Genomic DNA, 23,254 nt, shown 5'->3' with positions numbered 1-23,254 from the left:
CTAGCGCTTGGTCCATACTTGGACCAGAGAACTGGTTTCCTGTAAGAGGTTTTATCAACGATAGTGGATTGTACCTCAGACTTAAACCTGGAAATGCATAGCTATGCATGACTCCTCATGATCGCCCCATAGTTAGCTGTCTGCTTGCTAAATCAGCAGCATCACCGGCTGATTTAAGTCATGAGTTGCCAATGTACTCACCCCTCTCAATAATACTTTTTGCCCTCTTTTGACATTCTTCCAGGTGGTGTGACAGAAGGTCTTCCATATCCTCACAGTATTGGTGAGCATGCGTATTTAACAATGCGTTACGATTGGCGATTCACCACTGTGTGGCTGCAGCTCTCTCAATTTTCCTTCCTACAGCCTCCATTCTTTTACTTTCTTTGTCTGGTGGGGGCCCATGGACGCTGGGGATATTTCTCTCTTTCTTAAAGTGGAAAGCATACAGGAGTCTGGTTCTACATGGCATTGAATAAATTGTGTTGCGGTCTTGTGTGAAGAAGTGGGTTTCTAAACCAGGGCCTGTGTTCCTTCCCCAAAACTACAACCAAATTGGCATCTCTGGCCACAGGTCCCATGACCAGAGAGGGCCCCAAAGGGCTGCAGCACTTACTGTGCCACACTTAGAGGCCCTGTACCCTGACACAGACACACTGCCTTTGCAGGCTGAGTGTCTTGGTGCAGAACTAAACAAAGAGTCAACATGGCACACATCCCTGTGTGCCATACCCACAAACACACTGCCCTGGCATACATCAGTCACCCCTCTAGCTGGGTGCACTATGCCAGTGATGAGGGCACAAGTGCATGAGCCCTGTGCCCCTACAGTACCCAGGGCCATTCCTGGGCACTGTAACTGCAGTGATGCCATTAAGAGTACATGGTGCTGGGAGGTTGTCATTACGAACTCCACAGCACCATAATGGCTACACTGAAGACTGACAAGTTTGATATCAAACTTCTCAGCACATGAAACCTACACTGACGTCAGTGTGGGATTTAATGCCAAATGCACTACAGAGGACAACTTATAATAATAATAATAATAATCCACATTTGTAAAGCGCACAATCACCCGTAAGGGTCTCTAGGCGCTGGGGGCCGTCGGGAAGATTAAGCAAGCTATTGCCCAGCGTCACATGGTGCTGGGCTAACCTGCCGCCGGAGACGGGGATCGAACCGTGATCCCCAGATTCCAGCGTCAGTCGCCCTGGTCGCGGCGCCACACCTCTCCCATCTTAGAGATGCCCCCTGAAACCTAACCAACTCCCAATGTCCTGACTGCGTGGCTACCGAGGATGACACCACCAGACATGTTTCTGGACCCTGGGTCGAGAGCAGAGGACCTGAAACAATGCACATCCTGGGACGAGGTGCCAAGCCTCCGTCCCCAGGATGGGCAGGGGAAGCTTCAAAGGCATGCTGCCTTTTGTGAGCTTCCCCAGGCCAACTGATGTACTCAGCAACTGGCCCCCACCCGTTCTGACTCCACTCTGGCGGGAAGACAGGCAGGAAACCCTAAGTGAGGAAAGGGGGTGTGCCTGCCAGCCTGTGCTAACTCCACCCCTCAGGTGGGAGAGGTGAGGTGAAACACAACTCTAGGTTACCGCCATCTTGAGGATGGGGAGCCCTGCCCAATCAGAGCTAGGAAGCCTGCCCCCCACCCCAAACAGGAGAGGAGCAGGATAGGGGGTGTACGTACCCCAGGACAGGGACCCATTGGTCCCAGCCCTTGCTCTACCTGGAACATCCCTAAATTTCGTATTTAGGGGCAACCTGAACCTTCCTTCCTCAGATCCCGATTTTGCAACAAGAAGAACATGAAACAAGCTGACAAGAGGACAACACCAAATGACTTGGCCCCAGAAACTACAGGCCTGTTGATCCTTGAACTTGCTCCTGCTAAACCCCGGTGTCTCCTGCAGACAGCAACCCTGAAAGCTCCGGAGGACCTGCCTGCCTTGCCCATCTAAAGACTGGGACTCCCAATAGCAACAACCCCTGCTGCCAGCCAGGAACTGCGAATCCACACACTGCACCCGTCGAGCCCAGCCTGTGCCTGAGTGAACAAAGACACCAAGGACGTCCCCCCCGGCGACCAGCAGAGGGTAAGATTTCCCGATGTCTAAAGACACCCCTGCACCCGGCGCCCCACAGCCCCCTGTGCCCAACTCCTGGGCGTCTACCTATCCTCCAAGATTCCAACTTACCTCACAAAGTGGTGGTCGCACCTGAAGAATCTCAATCCCCGAGCCTTCAGCCTTTGTTAAATTTCCAAGTCTTCCGTTGAATAGCATTGAGCGCCCTACAGCTCAAAAGCACCCTGCACCCAGCCGCCCGAGTGCCGCTGGAAGTGCAGCAACTACCCTACTCTCTTTCCCCACTTGCCCTGTGTAAGTAACCAGGAGCTCAGCTCCCACAGCCGCATGGCCTGCCTGCTATCAGCCACCAACCGAAGGCCCACTATCCTCCAAAGGATAACATTGGGCCTCCTCTCTCTGCCCCCGGCTGCCCCTGTGCCGCTGAGGGTGTAACAACTGTACCTACCTGACCCTGGGAGACCTCTGAGTCTACCCCTGGAACCTTAACTCTGCCAGTAGAGTACTTACCCAAAAGCCGATAACTTACATTCTTCCATAGGGTAACATTGACTGGTTTCACTCAGAATTTCTTCTAAGTGTGGAGTTTTGAAACTTTAAAATATTCATCTAAAATCAAGTGTCCAACTTCCAAACTTGCAAATATTCCTTAAAAATCGCCTGTATGACAAACAAATTCTTTCTTTTGTTCACAGGAGATGCACCAGGGCTGGATCCAGGATCCAACAAAGAGTAAGAAAAAGTAACAATAACATTACTTACCTGCTAAGTGAATTTCCCCACATAGGATAACATTGGTGATTCTATGTGACAAAGTTTCTACGTGTCAACTTTTAAAATACAATAATATTCCTTAAACATCACAACTGTAACCAAAACGCTTTCACTCAATTGTTTACAGGAGATGTCCCAGGATTGAATCTAGGATCCAGTCCTGTGGTTAGAAAAGTAATCCATTAAGTAACTAATTGCATTTAGCTAGAAATTCTCATTGAGCTCAATGTCACATTGTGTTTGAAACTGTGTTGCCTTTTGCAACAACTGTAGCTATTGTATTCAAAAGTCGATTGCCTATTGAAAAGTATTTAACTAATGTAACTCATTCTGAGAAAGTATATTTTGATACCTATTGTTGGTTCTAAAATAAAACTATATATTTTTATACAAACAATTGGCCTAGAGTTCAGTTCTTGAGTGTGTGTGAGACCATTTGCTGACTAAGTGTGTACAACCAATGCTTTACACTGTCCTCTGATACTGCCTTACTGCTCGACCAAGCTACCACTTTAGAGAGTAAGGTTATATCTAACTTTAGCCTCTGCCATACCTCTGGAGACTGTTGACTCTGTGCACACTGTAACTTACTTTGGTCCAGTATGTACAGCGCTACTTTGTTACATCCTGCATTTCCTCTTCATTTGTGGCGTTACTGCCTTCACTGTCGCTGGCTTAGAGAAAAACCTCCCTTCTTTGCTGCACAGTGCTGGGAAGCATGAAAAGATATTGGTTCCTGTTATATGCAAGGGTAATTGTCTCGAGGAGACACCTACCATTCTCTACCTCTACCCCCATCTCCACCCCGTTGGCATCTTCCCCATTTTTTACCACTATCTGTTATGTGGAAACGTCATCGGGTGGAGAAGGCATGGATGATAGAATTATATCTCCTCAAGAGGAGAGTTGATCTCTACGTTCTCCGACAGCAATTCCCTTTGTGGCTCCTACATTCCCAATACTTTGGGATAAATGCTGAAGATATCTTCCTCCTCTCCCCTTACACCTGTATACTGACTTACCTCTGTATTTCTTCCAGCTCCTCCATTCAATTATCTTGCATACTTCTCTTAAGCCCTATTGGCCTAACTTCTTTCAAGGGAGTTCTCGAAGACTGTCTTTTTTCATAAGGCTCTCTGATCTCGACCTCCAATGCCCTTTTCTATCTCTCAAAGTCTCACGTCTAAAGTTGTTGGCTCTCCATAAACATTTAGTTTCAAGGGTAGTGGTCCCTCCTTCCCTCTCTTCACTCAATTGTTCTCATAAGTCAAGGCGACGCCTTTCGGTGTATCCTTACCAGTGAGTTTTAATTTCCTGGTAGGATAGGAAGTGCTTTGTGCTCCTTTCACTGTTCGTCTCTTCAACACCAAGGGCTTCACTTTTAGTGACACTGGGGTATCATTGGAAGAACCATGGTTCAGCAGCTTGCACATATGTCTGTATTTTATTTGGATGAATCAGGTTTCTTATGGGCATGTGGCACTGTGTGCTTAGGCATTTATGGTGTGTCTTTTCGACCTCATATACCTCATTTTCAAAGTCTTGGTGTTCTCCATAGGCCTCCTGCACCTCTACCTCATATGTGTTAGAGAAAACCATTTCCTCCATAGATGGAGCACCCTTAAGTTTCTCCATCTCCAAAATAGCAGCCATGTCTGTGTTCATCCAAAGAGCCCGAAGGATCTTGTTCCTGTGGACTACGGTTTGTGACTTGAAATAGGAGAATGGAATGCACTCCTTCGACATATGGTCTTGAGGCAAGCAAGAACATACAGACTGGTTGTTAGTCATTCAGAGCGAATTTTCAGTGGCAATTTGGGCAAAATTTGTAGAGTGTGCTCATGCTATAAAATGGTGCTGAGGTACCCCAGGGAACTAACTACAACTAAGGAGCATTCTCCATATGTCAATCCCTCCTGACAAACTCCCCCGGAAAACTTTAGAGCATTGAGCACCGATCTGTTTTCCGTCTACTGATTTCCTTTGTTTTTTGAGGATTCTTTAACAACCTCAGTCGAAAAAAAAACATTTGGGGGTATTCAATGCACCTCAGTTCTAGGGGTGGGCGGAATTTGCGTAGTTGCGCTATGCAAAACTCTGCGAAACGGTAAGAAATCTCCGCAAACAGGCAGAAATTCCGCAAACACACGGAATTGCTTGTTCGCTATGCTTTTTTCCTGTTTGCGATCGCCTTTTGCGTGCTCGGGGGGAAATATCTCGCGAACAAGCATTTAGAGAAAGCGAACAAGCAAAAAATTCGGCGAAGCCGCGAAACGTAGAATTTTGGACAAGTTTGTGTTCTACGCGGAACGCGAAATTACCCAAATTCCGCAAGTGGAACGGAATTTACCGCCCAGACCTACTCAGTTCCCAACGGCAGAATAAAAGAATCTAAGATGGTAGGCACACACGTGGCAATTGTGTGATTACAGTCAACATCATATAGGACCTCTGCGCAGGTCGACTCCCAAACTACAAACTAAAACTTTTAAAGACTATAAGAACACTTTCAGACACAAGCACTAGATGGCAGGATTGTGTAAAGCATGTGAATCTAGAAGACATTTAATGCTGCAAAATCTGGGTTTTGACTAGGAACGACCCTGAGCTAGACGGTCGTGTCACACACAGTCTATGTACAATTTGGCCTTGCACTCCCTTGATGGCTTTTGGAAGCATGCTGCAGTACTGGCTGCCAGGAACCAAATCACCAGGGAGCATTCATGGGGGTCGGTAATTTGCCTGTCACAGGTGCGACAGAGCTCAAACCTGTAATTTTTAGGTCACTTCACTAATGGTCTGCACAAGAATTAGAATTTTGTCACTGCAAATAAATATGGAGAGCAAACCACTGAGGGTACTCCAGGTCTGAGTACAAGGGCTTCATGAAAAAAGGAAATGGTGCCAGAGTAGCAGTATACAGTTCCAGACACATCACTATAGCCTCGCTTTTGGCCGCGCGATGAAGCCACCGCACGCTACTGGCGTGGGAGTTGAGCCAAAAGTTTTCATATCAGTCTGGTGCCTAAGATATTCAACAGGTAAAGAATCTGCTGGTCGAAGTATCCATCACAAAACAACATTTTGGGTTTGCCAATGCCTAAATGCGAGGAGCCTAAATTGGATAAAGGAGGGCAGAATGTACGCAAATCTGCAGGCCCATTATGAAATAAATTTACATAAGATGAATCTGGTATTCCTGTACCCAACGTTCGACATATCTGATCTAACCTCTACACTCAAGCCATTTTATTGTACCTTTGATTAAAAGGGTTCAAGATTAAGGGATGAGTACCTTGTCTGCAAGTACACATTCACAACTTCACATTAATATTATTGCAGTTTCTTTTAACAGTTCGGCGGACCAAACTGAGGCAGGACGAGGAAGCTAAGTTCAAACTCCTGTGGTCCCTTGGGGGGCTCTCGCTGTTTCTACGCCCTGCATCAGCGTAATGGAGCTGATAGGTGGACTTGGAAAATTGAGTTTGGTAGATGCAGTCTGGAACCGATGTATGCTCCGCACGTAGTAATTGACAACCGGTAGAGCATAGGACTCTTCTCCCGGCTGTTGTTTTACTGTGCTATCTTTGACATGAGTCTCCACCTCAAGATGCTGCGTGTGGTTGTGGTGCACTGCCTTCCCGCCAGGAATCCCCTCTGCACGCTGGCGCCCCCTCCCTGAAAGAACGGCACAGGTCTAGACATCTAGTGATTACACGGAAGTCGGGAACCTGGAACCTGCACTCCCTTCAGGACATTTACACTGTGAACTTTCCCTCGACCGTGGAGACTTTGCTACCTGACCGATGACCGGTGGAGCTACCCCGATAGCTATAGAGGAGATGGGCTGCGGATTCCCTCCTCAGCCGTCACCTACCTAGCTGGACATTGGACAGACCTTCCTTCGTCTCTCCTGTCGTCATCTCGCTCCTTCCCCCTTCACTCTTCCCAGCCGAGTACCCGCACATTGGCTAAGCTGGCAACTATAGCCCACCAGATCCATGGGAACTTCTTGCCGAACTACCTTCCCCATACCACTCCTCGCGCTACTCCTCTCCACTTTCCTGCTATTGACCTCTGCCTTCACCTGTCATGGCCCTAGTCCCCACCCTGTTTATCGCCTCGCTCTACTCCTCTCCACTTTCTTGCTGCTGGCCTCTGCCTTCACCTGTCCTGACCCTTAGTCCCCACCCTGTCTATCTGCAAATTTTCCCTTGTAATTTGCGATCTAGCTATTTTGTCTGATGTCCGATGGAGCTACCTGGTTTAGCTATAGGGGAGACAGGTCGGGGATTCCCTCCTTGGACGTCACCTACCCAGGCAGTCTTCAGACAGACTTCCTTTCGCCTCTCCTGTCGTCTCTTCCCGCATCCTCCCTCTATTTTTGTCTCTCCTTTTCTCCTCTCTCAATGTATTGAGACAGAACTATTTTGTCGAATGCCTGATGGAGCTACCTGGTTTAGCTATAGGGGTGATGGGCCGTGGTCTCCCTTCTTGGTCGTCACCTACCCAGTCGGCCTTTAGACAGACTTCATTTCGTCTCTCCCTGTTGTCTCTTCCCCTATCCCCCCTTTCTCTCCTTCCATGCCCCCTCCCCTCTACGCTCCATTTATTTTGCCCTCAATGTTTTCTTTTATTGTTTTTCCCATTGAGACCGAGCTTTTTGGCCAATGCCCGGTGGAGCTACCTGATAGCTATAGAGGAGATGGGTATTGGGACTTCCCCTTGACCGTCACCTACCCAGCCGGACTTTGGACAGACTTTCCTCTCGTCTCCCTGCCTTATCTCCCTCCTATCCCTTTTCCCTTACCCCCTTCCCCTCTACATTTCAATTATCTCGTCTTCTATGCTCTTGCAATTGTTTGTATGTAAATTGGAACTGATGTAATCTTGTAATGTAATTTTTGTGGAACCTCATGTAAAGCGCTCTGATACCTCCGGGTCTAGCCAGCGCTATATAAAACTCTTAAAATGAATAAATAAAATAAATAAATTGTTTTCCGTGTAATCAACAAAATGTCATTCCGCAATCATTTGCACCCCACCAACACTTCGAAACAAATACCCAGCTGAGAGGAGAGAGAAAGAGACAGAGGAGAGAGAAAGAGAGAGAGCGAGAAAGAGAGGCGAGAGAGAAAGAGAGAGAGTGTGAGTGTGTGTGTGTGTATGTGTATATATATATATATATATATATATATATATATATATATATATATATATATATATATATATATATATACACACACACACACCATCCATAGGTTTTTACCTCTCCACACGAGACAAAGGGCCTGACAAAGTACAACCAACAATTACAAAATGTGGGGAATTTATCAAGGAGGTCACCACACTTGTGTTATGTAATCAAGCATAATAAAGAAAACAATATTCTTGTTTCTTGAAATGAGAGGAGTGAACACCTCTTAATAGTTTTCCATCAAATTTATACAATATACAATATACCGTCCCTTCCTTCAACGAGGCTTTATGCTCAACTTTGCATTCTGAAATAATAAACTGTAGAAATGAGCAGCTGCAACAGAAAGCAAAGTCAGTAAGATCCACATAGAGCAGAATACAGAAGCAAAATGACATACCTCCCGTGTATTGTTTTATACTCACGGTCTGTTTTTCTATTAGATTCCAGGCCAGAATCAAACTATCAGTGGTAATTAAACACACACAAGCACACTTCACTTCCACGATAACGGCTTCAAAGAAAAACATCTGGGACGTACCTTCAGACCCATTTCTCCTTTTCGGTACTTCCTGAAATAGTCTGTTCAAGTTCTGGCCTGGATTCTCTGTTGAAAAACAAGTTTGGTAAGAACAAAACAATCAGGGGATGTAGCTATGTCATTTGCTATGACATGAAAGACACTGCATCTTCAGATATTTAAAATGGAACGCTTTTCTGTTTTTGAAATCATCACATGGAATGTAGACAATTTGGGGAACCAAAGCCTGTGGTGTGCACTAGACGATCACACCTGTTACGAGTATGGGTATTACAAATTCAGGAAATTAGGTAGATTAGAACGGTCTAAACACAGAAAAAACAATAGTCTGGTTTGCAAAAAATGTAACAAAACCAATGCAGACCTTATGCCGAATTTAATTTGAAATCGGGCTAGTAAAACTGTTTATTTTCCCTACCTTATCATACCCTTATTGGCCAACCGGTTGTAAACCTTCAACAAATGTATAGGTTACCTCAATAATACTTTCTTTCATATTGCATTCTAAGCTATTAAAAAGCCTGCACACTTTTCAATCTACCAATAGTAATGAACGTTGGCCAGAAAAAAAAAAAAGAAACAAAGTGCATTGTTTATGGTCTCCTATTTAAAATGTTGGCTTTTTTAAAGGGAATTCATGGAGATGAGCCTATAAACATTTATAAAAGGAATTACACAATTAATGCTACATTGATGAAAGCCATACGTTAGTGTATGACAGTATATAGATTGTTATCCTTTTATGGAAGGACTTGTACAGAATTGACTGAAGAGAGACAGTTAGAGAGACAGTTTACCATTTACCTTACTATAAGCAATGAGCGATTACCTGTAATCCCAGTTCTCTTTTCAGGCATTGCTCACTGATAATTAATCATAAGCACTGAACAGAATAGGAAATCCATCCCTACCGCGTTCTGCTACAGAATCAGGTTGTGGAAAGAAGACTGGTAACTCAACCAGTTGGTTTACCGTATTTTCCAGCGTATAAGACGACCCGGCGTATAAGACGACCCCCTACTTTTCTTGATAAAATGTAGGTTTCGTGCTATACTCGCCGTATAAGACTACCCCCACTTCCAACGCAGTGCACAGTGCCACCATCGCCATTATCCACATTAGTATTGTTATGTACTCATATGCATGGTGGTTTGCCATTATCCACATTAGGACATTTTGTTACTAATATGCATGGTGGTTTGCGGTGGAAATTACTTCTGTTCATTAGCATAGCCTGTGGTGGAGCCAGATGATTTCCCCTGTCTCTCGAGAACAATAAATAGTGTGGATATGCTGCTGGATGCATTAAGGAAAATTTGATATTTTTGGCAGATTACCGGTACCGTAACTGTAATTTATTTCCCTTTTTCAGATCCGCTTTCAGTGGGTTTGCTTTTGATACTTCCACAGTGCCACCATCGCCTACGTAACGTTAGTTCTTGTGTTTGAGTGCCCTCCTATACCATACCTCTACTTGCACACATGTAACTTTTTCCTCCTGTAATGCCCATTTCCTATTGAGAAGCGGTCTGACACCATCGGATGAAGTCCGCGCTATGTAAAAACACATGAAAACATACCTTCAAATTTTGTACCCGGCGTATACGACGACCCCCGACTTTCCAGAACATTTTAAGGGGTTAAAAAGTCGTCTTATACGCCGGAAAATACGGTATATAAAAAGCAGAAACTACTATGGGAAGTAATTTGGGATTGGTACGGAGAACTATCCTGTCTTTGTGTAACTGAAAGAAAGGGTCTTCTAGCGTTAATGCCTGTAACTCACCACTCTCCTCAGTGATGTGATGGCAATGAGGAAAGCAACTTTCTAAAAGCGGAACTGCAAAGGGCTTTGTGTAATGGTTCAAAAGGTGGACCCATGAGCCTTGTGATGATAATGTTAAGAGTCCAGACTGGGGCAGGAGGAATTCTTGGTGGTATTATCTATTTTGTAAGTACGCAGCTGCAAGGTGCAAACGAATAGACGTGTAAACCAGTCCTGCTTCTTGCAAATGTAACAAATAATGTTTTGTATAGAAGCGTCTAAAGGATCGATTTTGTTGTTGTTGCAATATACCGCAAATCTTTTCCATTTTGCAGCATAGCAAGCTCTGGTGGTAGGACTTCTTGCTTCTTTTAGAATATTCATACAGTCTGGTAGTAAATGTAAGTACCTAAACTCTATGGCTTCAGGAGAAAGATCGCTAAATTCGGTACTTTGCGATTTGGAGGTCTGCTTTCTCCATGGTTCTGTGTGAGAAGGCTGGAGTTCAGGTGTAGTTTCTGATGTGGAACTAGAGACAGTTCCACCACGGTGGTGTACCATGGTTGACGAGCCCATGTGGGAGCTGCTAGAATTAATGTGAGTGATGTTTGCCTGAGCTTCCAAACCACCCATGGAATGAGCGGGAGAGGCAGAAAAACGTAGGCAAATATCTCTGGACCAGTTCATCCAAAGGGCATTGCCCTTTGATCGTAGGTGTAAGTACCTGGAGCCGAATTTTGGGCATTTTGCATTTTGGACACTTTTGGCTATGAGATGAGTTTGAAAAGCTTTTAGTGCTAGGAAGACAGCTAAGAGCTCTAGACAGTTGATTTGGAGAGTGTTGTGCTTGTTGCTCCACATGCCTTGTATTGTGTAATGTTTGCGATGAGCCCCCCAACCTGTTAGAGATGCGTCTGCTGTGAGCACGATCTGTGGAACAGGGTCGATGAAAGGCCAGCCAGCTGACAAGTTTTGTGGGTTCCACCACTGCACAGAGATATGTGTACGGCCATCTACCAACACTAGATCGGTTAATAGACCCTGTGATTGATTCCACTGACTTGTTAAGCACTTTTAAAGGCGCATGTGACGCCTTGTATGGGGTACAATTGTTATGCAAGTCACCAGCATTCCGAGAAATTTCATGAGCACTCTGGCTAGTAACGCTTGATTCGGTTGAAACGGTCAAATTGTATTCTGAAGATTGTGTATAGATTGTGTATTCTGGCTACATTGGGAGAGGCTAGAACCATGACTATGTCCAGAGTGGCTCCTAGATAAGACTGCATCTTTGAGGGATGCAGGTGAGACTTCTGTGCATTGATGGTGAAGCCCAGTCAATGAAGTAGATTTATTGTGTTCTGTGTGTGCTGCATACAGTTTTGGCGAGTACTGGCTTCGATGAGCCAGTCGTCTATGTATAGGAAGAATTGAATTTGTTCTCTTCTGAGATGAGCAGTGATTACTGCCAGGCATTTGGTAAAAACGCTGGGCACTGTAGTCACTCCGAAAGGAAGTACCTTGAACTGGTAGTGCTGGCCTGCTATCATGAACCTCAGGTATTTGCAATGAGCTGGAAGAATTGGAACACGAAAATATGTGTCCTAAATCTAGAGTAGACAAGTCTGCTGTTTGTAAAAGTGAGAGTACCAGTTAAAGTGTCACCATATGAAAATGCTCTGACAGTATGTAATGGTTTAGCTCTCTCCGATCTAGAATAGGTCTTAGGGAACCGTCCTTTTTGGGGATGAGAACGTACAGAGAGTAGACCCCGGAGCCCTGGTACTGTATTGGAACTTGCACTATTGCTCCTATATACTGGACCTCTTCTTTTAACAAGTGTATGTGTTCTGGAGATAACTTGGGAGAGCGAGGTGGAATGTTTGGGGGATTGCTTGTTGGATAATTCTCGGCATCCATTTGTCTTATGTTATAGACTGCCAAATGAGGAGAAATTGCTGAAGTCTTCCCCCAACAGGTGTGGTATAATCGGGGGAAGCGTGGGAAAGTCACTGAATATTGGGGAAACGTGTGTTACCCTTACCCCTACCTTATTGCCTCTATAACTTCCTCGGAGAAAAAACTCTGGAGGGAGAAGACTGGTTGTTACCCTTGTAAGCCAAGATATTTTGATCTGGGGATGTGGTTTTTTACCCTCCTCTGTACGAGGAACGACAAAGGGAACATCTGTTGGATGCATTCTGGAGTGCTTCCATAGATTTAGCAACTTCAGTGTCCTTTTTCATCTTCTCAAACGCCTGGTCAACGTTAGGGCCAGGGTGATCCTTATCAAATGATGTGTTATGGTTGGATTGTTGGACCTCAGGTTTAAAACCTGAAATCCTTAACCAAGCGTGTCTCCTGAGCAGGATGCTGGTGTTAATCTCTCTAGCTGCTGTGTCTGTGGCATCTAGAGTACAGCGAATAGCGGAATTAGAAATGAGCTTACCCTCATTCACTAAGTCCTGTGCTTTAGCCTTATGCTTGTCTGGGAGATATTGGAGCAATTGCTCCATTTCGTCTCAGTGTGCTCTGTCATATCTGGCTAAAAGGACTTGGGTATTTGCAATGTGCCATTGGTTTGCTGCCTGAGCGGCTATGTGCTTGCCAGAAGTGTCAATTAGTTTGGACTCTTTATCAGGTGGAGGAGCATCCCCTGATGTTTCAGAATTTGCTCTATTATGAGCATTCGATATGACTAGGGAATCTAATGGCACTTGTCCCTTGATAAAAATGGGGTCTGCAGTAGAGGCCTTTTATTTTTTTGTCCACTCTAGTCATTACGATGCCGGCTCTGACTGGATCTTTAAAAATCTCAGCATGTCACACCATGTCTTTGAGCATTGGAAGTGATTGTGATGACTGGTGTGGGGATGATAAGGTTCCAAACAAAAAATCTTCTTCTAGAGATTCTTTGTGGAGCTCTACCCCATGGTAATGTGCAGCCCTGGCAATGAGTTTTGGTGTGATGCATTGTCTGGAGGAGATGGTTTGTCTGGGTAAAGGTCCGGATCATTATCACCTGGGGGATCAACTGTGTAATATATCCATGGATCTGTTGGAATATTCATCCTCATATTATCTGCATCAAGATTCAGGAGAACCCTGAGGTGTAATTTGCAACGGGTTCTCAGTTGGTGATTGAGGTGCTAGTGGTGGAGGCAGAGGAATATGAAATGGACTTGTCTTCAAAGGGATTTGTCCTCTTCTTGAATCTTGCATTTCTGAGGTGGCTTTATATGAATATGGCCAGTGTTAGGGTTAATATGTAGCCTCTTTTGCTTCTGAACGGCTTGTAATGGAATAGTGTCCAATTTCGGATCCAGAGGGATCTCTGTGTTTCGGCACCAAAGTCTTTGGTGCTAATGTTTTCGGTGTCGAAGGAGGCTGACCTTTTGGCGCATCCTGCAAGTCAAACGCTACCATCCAGTCTCCAGGGTAGACAGGTTCTGAGCCAGTGTCAACATCTTGTACTTCTCCTTTCTGAGGAGACTGACGTTCCGGAGATCCAAGAAAGGACGCAGGCCCTTGCTCTTCTTGGGTAACAGAAAGTAGTGGGAATAACAACCACAACCTACTTCTAAGGCAGGAACGCGCTTGATGGCTCCCTTGGCCAAGAGAGCCGTAACTTCCCGTTGGAGTAGAGCCAAGTGATCCTCTGATATGCAATGGAATTGAGGTGGCATGGATGGAGGGGTAGTCTTAAAGGGGAAGGAGTAGCCCCTTCAGAATATCTGCAAAATCTACCTGTCCTATGTGATATTGAGCCAGTGGGGGAGGTGATGGTGGATCCTGCCGCCCACTGGCGATTGGTGGACCTGAAAGGTCGGACTAGGAGGGTTTGGAGGCTGCTGTAGAGTAGGGCGCTGGTGGACTGGCCCGCCCGCTGGCCCCCAACCCACGGCAGTGGGATCTAAGTCCCCGGCCGCACAGAGGCGGACAGTTTACGCAGGCCTGTGGCTCTGGGCGGAGCGTGGCGGGGCACCACTTCTGTAGCCACTAAAGGGGCGAAAAGCAAACTTCCCTGTGTGGGAGGTGGAATCGAGGCCCAAGGATCTGGCCGTAGCCCTAGAATCCTTAAAGCGCTCGAGCGCGTTGTCTGCCTTATTGCCAAACAGGCGATGGCCATCAAAGGGTATGTCCAAAAGTGTTGCTTGAACATCACTCAAAAAGCCACTGGACCTCAGCCAGGCATAGCGTCAGTGCTACTGATGTGGAAATCGTCCTGCCTAGTGAGTCGGTGCTGACCAGCCCACATCTTATGGCAAAGTTTGCTGCGTCTCTCCCTTCAGCAACTGCACGGCCCAGGCGTCCTCCAGACACTGTGGCAGCACCTGCGCAACCGTGTCCCACACTGAGTGGGAGTAACAGCCTAAGAGACATGCGGTGCTCACTGACCGCAGTCTTGTTCCGAACCTAAGCTAGAGAAAGAAAACATCTTCTTCCCAAGGTGGTCCAGCTTCTTGGATTCCCTATCAGGTGGTGCGGTGGGAAATGTGCCCTTGGAAGTCGATGCTTGGACCACCAAGCGCTCAGGGGTAGGATGTTGAGAGAGGAAAATGAGGTCACCCGGGGCTGGGCGGTGGCGTTGGGCAATCATCCTGCCCACAGGAGCCCTTGTGTTGGGCTTGGACAAGTGCACAAAAGGATGCCCGTAAGGGCCTCATTGAACGGCAGCAGGGGCTCCGAAGAGGCCACTGCAGGCTGAAGCAACTCTGTCAGGAGGCTGGTCCTGACTGCCACCATAGGAAGCTAAAGGTTTATAGCCTCGACCGCCATAAGCAACATCACAGCGTAAGATGCACCCTTCTCCGTAGCCACGATAGGGGGAGATAGAATGCCAAGGTCTGGGGAGGTGTCCAGACTAATGGCTTCCCACAACTACTCTATCCAGTCTGGTTCCCGTAACTGGTTTGCCGAAGGGTCCACAGACCCCTCCCAGTCCTCCTCACCCTCCTCTAGTAGCCACTCAGGGTGATAGGGAATACCAGGGGAGACAGTGGTACAAAAGTACTGGTCGGCGCCGGTCACAACTTCAGTCCCGCTTTGTGTCCATATTGAGGGCGAGGCCGGGGTCGACGTCGGCTGGGGACACAACCAGTGTCGGAGGGCGCCACCATCACAAGCCTGGAAGCCGGTCCGAGCACGGGACATCCCTGCGTGCACCAGGAGTCGAACGACTCGAAAAAGAGGTTGACAAAAGTTGCACAAAGAGATTCAAAAAGTAACTTGGGTACCTCTCCGTCCAATCTGCGCTGGCTGGCGCAGAAAAAGAAAGAACTGACTTCAGCGTGCTGGGTCAGCATCTAAGTAGATACTGCAACGTCATTCCAGCTAGCATGACGCCAACGACGAACGCGGAGTCGACTGTCGCCACCCATCGACGAGCAGGGGTACTGCTGAGGAAAAATTCTCCGGATCCAGTTTGACGCCTGGGGGTAATTCTAAGGTGAGGAATCCATAAGGAATATGCTACTTACCAGTATGCATCTGTTCTTGGTATAGAGGGCTGCAGAGTGGTACATTTATGAATAGATCGCCATCTGGTGGTGGGCTCGGATGATTGCACTTGTTTTTCTCTTGGAGAAGTCTTTGTCGTCACGAGATCGATGACTCCTCCTTTGGGTGTTAGTGCGCATGGGCATCGGCTCCATCCTTAGATTGTTTTGCCATAGTAGGGTTAGATGGAGTAGTGTAATAGAATACAGAAAGAGATGCCCATGTAAGTGTATCTAAATAAGATAACGTTGGGACAGACACAGGTTTCCGGGGAGGCAGGGAGGGCATGTACCACTCTGCAGCCCTCTATGTCAAGAACAGATGCATACTGGTAAGTAGCATATTCCGTTTGAGGCATATGGGCTGCAGATGGTACATTTATGAATAGATTATACAGCAGTTACCTCCCTAGCGGTGGTCACCCGTGTCTGTCGCAACCGTTTGAAATAAAGTTTTTAATACAGCTTGGCCCACTATGGCTTGTTGTGTAGCCTGCACATCAACACAATAGTGTTTTGTGAAGGTATGTGGTGTAGACCAAGTTGCTGCTCTGCATATGTCATCTAGGGGAATGTTTCCTAAGAATGCCATAGATGCTCCTAGCTTACGTGTAGAATGAGCTCTAGGAGGAACAGCTAATGTTCTCTTTGCTTTTATGTAACATATTTGTATACATCTTACGATCCATCTGGCAATGCCCGCTTTATAGATAGGATTGCCCTTATGTGTTGGGGAAAACGCTACAAATAGTTTAGTTTTCCTGGAATTTTGTGTCCTTTCTATGTAGTACAATATTGCCCTTTTGACATCTAATGTATGTAGGGCCCTTTCTGCTACCGTCTGTGGTTTTGGGAAAAAGACTGGTAGTTCCACTGGTTGATTGATGTGAAATGCTGAAATTACTTTAGGCAAGAACTTTGGGTTTGTTCTAAGAACCACTTTATTCTGGTGTAACTGTAGGAATGGTTCTTGTATTGTCAATGCCTGTAATTCGCTTACTCTCCTGAGGGAGGTAATGGCTATAAGGAAGGCCACCTTCCATGTAAGGAATTGTATTTCACACCTATGCAAAGGTTCGAAAGGTGGTCCCATTAGTCTGGTGAGTACTATGTTGAGGTTCCAGACCGGGGAAGGTGGTAATCTTGGTGGAATGACTCTTTTAAGGCCTTCCATGAAGGCTTTGATTGCTGGCACTCTAAACAGGGATAGGTGTTGCCTGCTTTGTAGGTACGCTGCTATAGCTGCTAGATGTACTCTGATAGATGTGTACGCAAGATTACATTGCTGTAAGTGTAGTAAATAGCAAATAATATCTTTAGTTGATACGTCCAGAGGGTTGATGTTATTACTGGTACAGTATACAGCAAACCTTTTCCACTTTGCTGCGTAGCATGCTCTGGTGGTGGGACGTCTCGCCTGCTTAATGATCTCCATACAGTTTGGGGGTAGATCTAAGTATCCAAATTCTAGGATTTCAGGTGCCAGATCGCTAGGTTCAGTTGTTTGGGATCTGGGTGCATTATTTCTCAATGGTTCTGTGTAAGGTGCATGGGTAAAATTCTTAGCTTTTGGTGTGGCACCTGTGAGAGTTGCAGGAGCGTGGTGAACCACGGCTGTCGTGCCCACGTGGGTGCTACTAGTATCATGGTCATTGAGTGTTGTTGCAGCTTTTGGACTACTAATGGGATTAGTGGGAGAGGGGGAAAAGCGTATGCAAATTTGTTGTACCAATTTATCCATAACGCATTGCCCTGCGACAGGTGGTGTGGGTACCTGGATGCGAAGCTTTGGCATTTTGCGTTCTGATGAGTGGCAAAGAGATCTATCTCTGGTTGTCCCCATCTTTGGAAGAATGGCTGCAGTATTTGGTGGTGCAGTTCCCATTCGTGTATTTGTTCTGACTGTCTGCTTAAGATGTCTGCTATCTGATTTTGAACTCCTGGTAGGTGTTCGGCTAATAGATAGATGTTTTGAGGAATGGCCCATCTCCAGATTTCCTGCGCTAGTCTGGATAGTTGGAGAGAATGCGTCCCCCCCTGTTTTTGAATATAATACATTGCTGTCATGTTGTCTGTTCTGATCAGGACTGCTTTGTTGATAACGTGCATTTGAAAGGCTTTCAATGCTAGAAACACTGCTAGTAGTTCTAGATGATTGATGTGCAGTCTTTTTTCCTGCACATTCCATCTTCCCTGTACTGTATATTTCTCCATATGCGCTCCCCATCCAGTGAGCGATGCATCCGCTGTTATTATCACCTGTGGAATTGGTTCTAGGAACGACCGCCCCTTGGCAATGTTTGTTGTGTTCCACCACTTCAGAGAGCGGTGTGTGCGGTCGTCTACCAACACTAGATCTGTAATCTGTCCTTGAGCCTGATTCCACTGTGTCGCTAAGCATTCTTGCAGCGGACGCATTTGTAGTTTGGCATATGGTATTAGCAGTATGCAGGATGACATCATCCCTAAAAGCTGCATGAACACTCGCGCTGTTAGTGAGTGTTGTGGTTGAAATTTTTGAATGACTGTAAGCATTGTTTGGATCCTGACTGGATTGGGGTATACTTTGGCTTTTTCTGTGTCTATAGTAGCCCCTAGATGTTGTTGAACCTTGCTTGGTTGCAGGTGTGACTTTGTGTAGTTCACCGTAAACCCTAGCTGGTGCAGCAGCTGAATTGTCTTTTGTGTGTTCTGAAGACATTCTTCTTGTGACTTGGCCTTTATTAGCCAGTCGTCCAAGTAAGGGAAGACATGTATTTGTTGTCTTCTTAGGTGAGCTGCAACCACTGTTAGGCATTTTGTGAACACTCTTGGTGCCGTTGTGACCCCAAATGGAAGGACTTTGAATTGGTAATGTTGTCCTTCCACCACAAACCTGAGGTATTTCCTGTGGGCTTTGTGAATAGGGATATGAAAGTAAGCGTCTTTTAGATCCAGTGTAGAAAGAAAGTCCCCTTTTTTCAGTAAAGGAAGTACTTGTTGGAGCGTGACCATGTGGAAATGTCCCGAATTTATGTATGCATTGAGAGGTCTGAGGTCTAGTATTGGCCTTAGAGACCCGTCTTTTTTGGGGATTAGGAAGTATAGGGAGTATACTCCTGTTCCTTGTTGGTGTTGTGGAACCTTCTCTATGGCATGCTTTTCTAGTAGGGATACTACTTCTTGTTTTAACAGTGTTAGGTGGTCTTGGCTCATTGGACGCTGTTTGGGGGGGATGTTTGGTGGGGTAGCTGTGAGTTCCAGGCAATAACCATGTTGGATAATTTGTCTCACCCACCTGTCTGATGTGATGTTTTCCCAGACAGGTAGGAACTGTGATAGGCGTCCCCCGACCGGTGTTATATGGTCTGGGGGGAGCTGTATGAAGTCACTGCTTTGGGGTTGGAGAGTTGCGGTTTTTGTTGTTTCCGCAACCTCTTCCCTTGTTGTTGTTACCTCTGTAACTGCCTCTAGAATTACCTCCGGGTAATGTCGGTGTAAAAGAGGTTGGTTGCTGGCTTGTACCTGTATTTTTGGATCCTCCTCTATAGGTGGACCTACGAAAGGAACCTCTTTGGGTTAGCTGTTGCAATGCTCCCATTGATTTAGCCGTTTCCGTATCTTTTTTCATCTTTTCTAAGGCCTCATCTGTCCCTGAGCCGAAAAGTGTTTTCTCATCAAAAGGTTGGTTCAATAATGATGTTTGTACCTCTTGTTTGAACCCTGAAACTCTGAGCCATGCATGTCTTCTTAGCATGATGCTTGTGTTTATGGATCGTGCTGCAGTGTCTGCTGCGTCTAGGGCGCACTTAATGGAAGTATTAGTTATTATCTTTCCCTCTTGTATGAGTTGATCTGCCTTCTTTTGATGTTCTTTAGGGAGATGCATGATGAGTTTTTCTAATTCATCATAATGAGCTCTGTCATACCGTGCAAGTAGCGCTTGCGTATTAGCTATGCGCCAGCTGTTTGCCGCTTGGGATGCTACTCTCTTGCCGGAGGCATCTATTAGCTAAGACTCTTTGTCAGGAGGCGGAACTTCTCCTGTAGTTAAAGAGTCTGCTCTCTTACGAGCGTTTGTGACCACTAGTGAGTCCAGAGGAATTTGACCCTTGATAAACATTGGGTCTTTTGGAGCTGCCTTATATTTTGTATCAATTCTTGGGTTTAATACCCTAGCCCTCACCGGGTCTTTGAATATTTCTGATGTGTGATTGAGGAGACCCTTAAGTATTGGTAGTGTTCCTGATGTTCTTTGTGCAGCAGGTAGTGTTTCTAACAGGAAATCCTCTATTTGAGGTTCTGCATGTAGTTCTACCTTGTGGTATTTTGCTGCCCTATTAATTAGTTGTGCAAAACCTGTATTATCATCAGGTGGTGAAGGTTTTGAGGGATACAGTTCAGGGTCGTTATCATTATCTGACTCTACATTATAATCTTCCCATGGGTCTGCATCCTCTGGGACCGTGTCTTCATCATCCATAGGATGTTCTCCCTCTCCTGTGTCACTTTCTACATCTGTTATAGGTGTAGATAGGCGTGGTGTAAAAGGAGTAGTTGGCATAGTGTGAGGAAGAGGAGAAGAGGGTGTGTCTCTAGGTTGTGGAGTAAGGGGAGGAGTTGTATTCGTCCCCATTGTTCTCTTCTTAGGAGGAGGAGTTTTGTCGTCCAACTGTTCATTCTTCCTCTTTTTAGGTAGTTCTGTCACTACCTTGCCAGTTTGTGGATCAATAAACAAAGTCTTTTGTTTGGGATCTGTTTGATGCTCCTGTGTCGGTACCGAAGTTTTTGGTTCCGAAAGGTGCTTTTTCTTCTGACTGTCCATTTGTGTTTTCGGCACCGAAAGTTTATTCGAATCTGATATTTTCGGTGTCGAGGATGTCTTCGACGTCGAAGCATGTTTCAGTTTCGACATGGAATATTTCGACTTCGAGCTTTCCTTTGTATGGAGCTTCGGTGTCTATGTCGAAGTGGGCCGCTTTTCGGATCCACCATGGTGGGAGACCGAGTGTTTCGGTTTCGTTGCCGGGCCCGACGGCGGGGCGTCTGAAACTTTTTCCGGTTGTCTGACCGGGCTCGGAGGCGGGGTCGACACCGTGCGGGGTCGGTTCTTTGGTAAAAGGACGTCGTCACTCACGGTTTGATGAATGTCGATTTCCTCGACGTTGGACTCGTCCGCTTGTGACCCCGCCTCGTCCTCCTCTTCTTCCTCCTCTTCGGGGTGCTGTTCCTCGAACAGCTCCGGGATTGCCTGTGACTGCATTCTCGATACCTCGTGTCTTCGGGCTCGACGGTTTCTAATCGTCGACTTGGAGGAGAATGCGGCGCAGGCTTCACAATCCCTGGATTCGTGTTCAGGGGACAAGCAGAGGTTGCACACCTCGTGTAGGTCCTTGTGTGGAAACTTAGCACCACACGTTGGAAATTTTTTGAATGGAGTCCTTTCCATGGACCCCGGGCTGGACTACGTCGAGATGGGCCTCCTGGTCTCGTCGACGTAGCAGTTAGAAATCTTGTTGCTGACGTCGAAACGCGTCGAAATGGAAGTGTAGTCGCGTTCGATAACAATACCGTCGAATTGGAAAGGGAATACGCGCCGAATATAACTTTTTTTGTCGAAGTCGATCCGGAGCGCTTCGATCCTCATCCAAACCCGATGGCGGAAAAAAACAATCTAAGGATGGAGCCGATGCCCATGCGCACTAACACCCAAAGGAGGAGTCATCGATCTCGTGACGACAAAGACTTCTCCAAGAGAAAAACAAGTGCAATCATCCGAGCCCAACACCAGATGGGGATCTATTCATAAATGTACCATCTGCAGCCCATATGCCTCGAACCTAATTTTCTCTTTTAGATACAATACCGTCGAGGGTAGAGAGGAACCTGAAGAATGGTTTCGAACTGGAGCGCAACAATAAATGTCTGAACCAGATGGCGGAAAAAACAATCAAACAATGGAGTCATTGACCATGCACACTATCACCGAAAGGAGTGACTAGGAAAGACTTCTTTGAAGAAAAACATCTTGCAAACATCTGGACCCAACACTAGATGGCAGGAGTATGCAAAGCATATGTATCTACAGCACACATGCCTTCAATATGCAGTTATCAGTTAACAGGTAAGTGCTCGGTCTTTGGGGTCGAGTTTCTAGGGTTAGAACAAGGGTATCCCCCAGGGTCAAGGATGCACCCTCAAAACACCCTCAGCGGCACTAGGGCGGCCGGGTGCTGAGGCCCAATGTTATCCAATGGGGGAAAGGGGGTTTCTGGTTGGTGGCTGCTCACGGGAATGCCACTGGGCTGTGGGAGCAAATCCCCATGGTGTTTTAGGCTCCGTGCAAAGGGGGATCAGAGTTAGCACTCAAAGTACACCCGCAGCGGGCAGTTGCGGCAGTTTTGGTGTCTGGTGCGCTGTTGATTTCAATGGGGATTCTTTGGTTTGGACGATGACTGCAGGCTCGGGGACAAAGATCTTCTTGTGGTGACCACCGGTTGGAGAGGTTGGGATGCCTGGGGATGCTGGGACACTGTCGGTTGGGCCACCCAAGGCCGTGGGACTTGAGGTGCAGGGGTGTCTTTAGGAGTCTGGTTTTCTTACCATCTCCGGTCGCGGGGATCCTCCAGAAAGAGACTGCAGGCGTCATGGAGAGGGTGGTACTAGGTCAGAGATCACCAGATCTCAGGTCATGGTGTGGGGCCACTCGAACTTGGGCCGTATGCGACGGGTGCAGAGTGGTGAGGACTTGCGGATTTGGCCAGAGCCAAAGTCTGTGGGTGAGCAAATCAGGTGCTCACGGGAGACAGAGTCTTTTCTGTGGAAGGCAGAGCAGGTCCTCGGGGTTCGTGAGGTTGCTGGCTGCAGGACACAATGGAAATTTGCTGCTGCAAGTTCGAGGTGGGGACAGGCCGGCAGGGCTGGGGCCAAGTCAGTTGGCATCCTCCTCTTCTTAGCTTTGGCACTGCTTCTTCAGTCCTTCTTGTTCATTTCTTCTTAGTCAGTTCTTGTTTGAGGAGGCAAGGTTCAGGGGTGCTTCTAAATACTAGGGTGTTACAGGTAAGTAAAGGTTGGGACCAATGGGTCCCTTCCTTGGGGTGGGTAGACCCCCTATTATGCCACCCTCCAGTGGGACGGGGCATATGCCTCACTCTGGTTGGCTGGGTCCCTCCATCTGCAAGATGGCAGGGACTGAGATTTGTTCTTCACCTTGCCTACCCCACCTGAGAGGTGGGGTTGGCAAAGTTGGGCACACCTCCCTTCCTCACTTGGTTTTTCCGCTAATTCATCCACCCATAGTGGGGGTCAGAACCGGTGGGGGCCAGTTGATGGAAGCAGCAAAAGGCCTAGGAAGCTCCCAGAGGTGGCAAGCCTTTGAAGCGTCCCCTTCCTGGACCC

At 46.7% G+C, this 23,254-nt stretch overlaps 1 protein-coding gene across 4 annotated transcripts in view; it reads right to left on the bottom strand.

Moving 5' to 3' along the window:
• The window catches only part of CUX1 (cut like homeobox 1), a 1,380,044-nt gene that overhangs the window by 638,815 nt on the left and 717,975 nt on the right, over positions 1-23,254 (bottom strand). For 2 of the 4 annotated variants that reach the window (XM_078679377.1, XM_078679376.1), the window contains exon 16: positions 8,615-8,680. The exons of the other annotated variants lie outside the window; for them this stretch is intronic. In XM_078679377.1, the coding sequence (XP_078535503.1) occupies positions 8,615-8,680 (66 nt within the window). The remainder of the gene's footprint in view (positions 1-8,614; positions 8,681-23,254) is intronic. 4 annotated transcript variants of the gene reach the window in all.

This window comes from Lissotriton helveticus, chromosome 3_1 (assembly GCF_964261635.1).
Source record: "Lissotriton helveticus chromosome 3_1, aLisHel1.1, whole genome shotgun sequence".
In the NCBI taxonomy this organism is placed as follows: Eukaryota; Metazoa; Chordata; class Amphibia; order Caudata; family Salamandridae; genus Lissotriton; species Lissotriton helveticus.
This window is presented reverse-complemented; position numbering and strand designations above follow the sequence as displayed.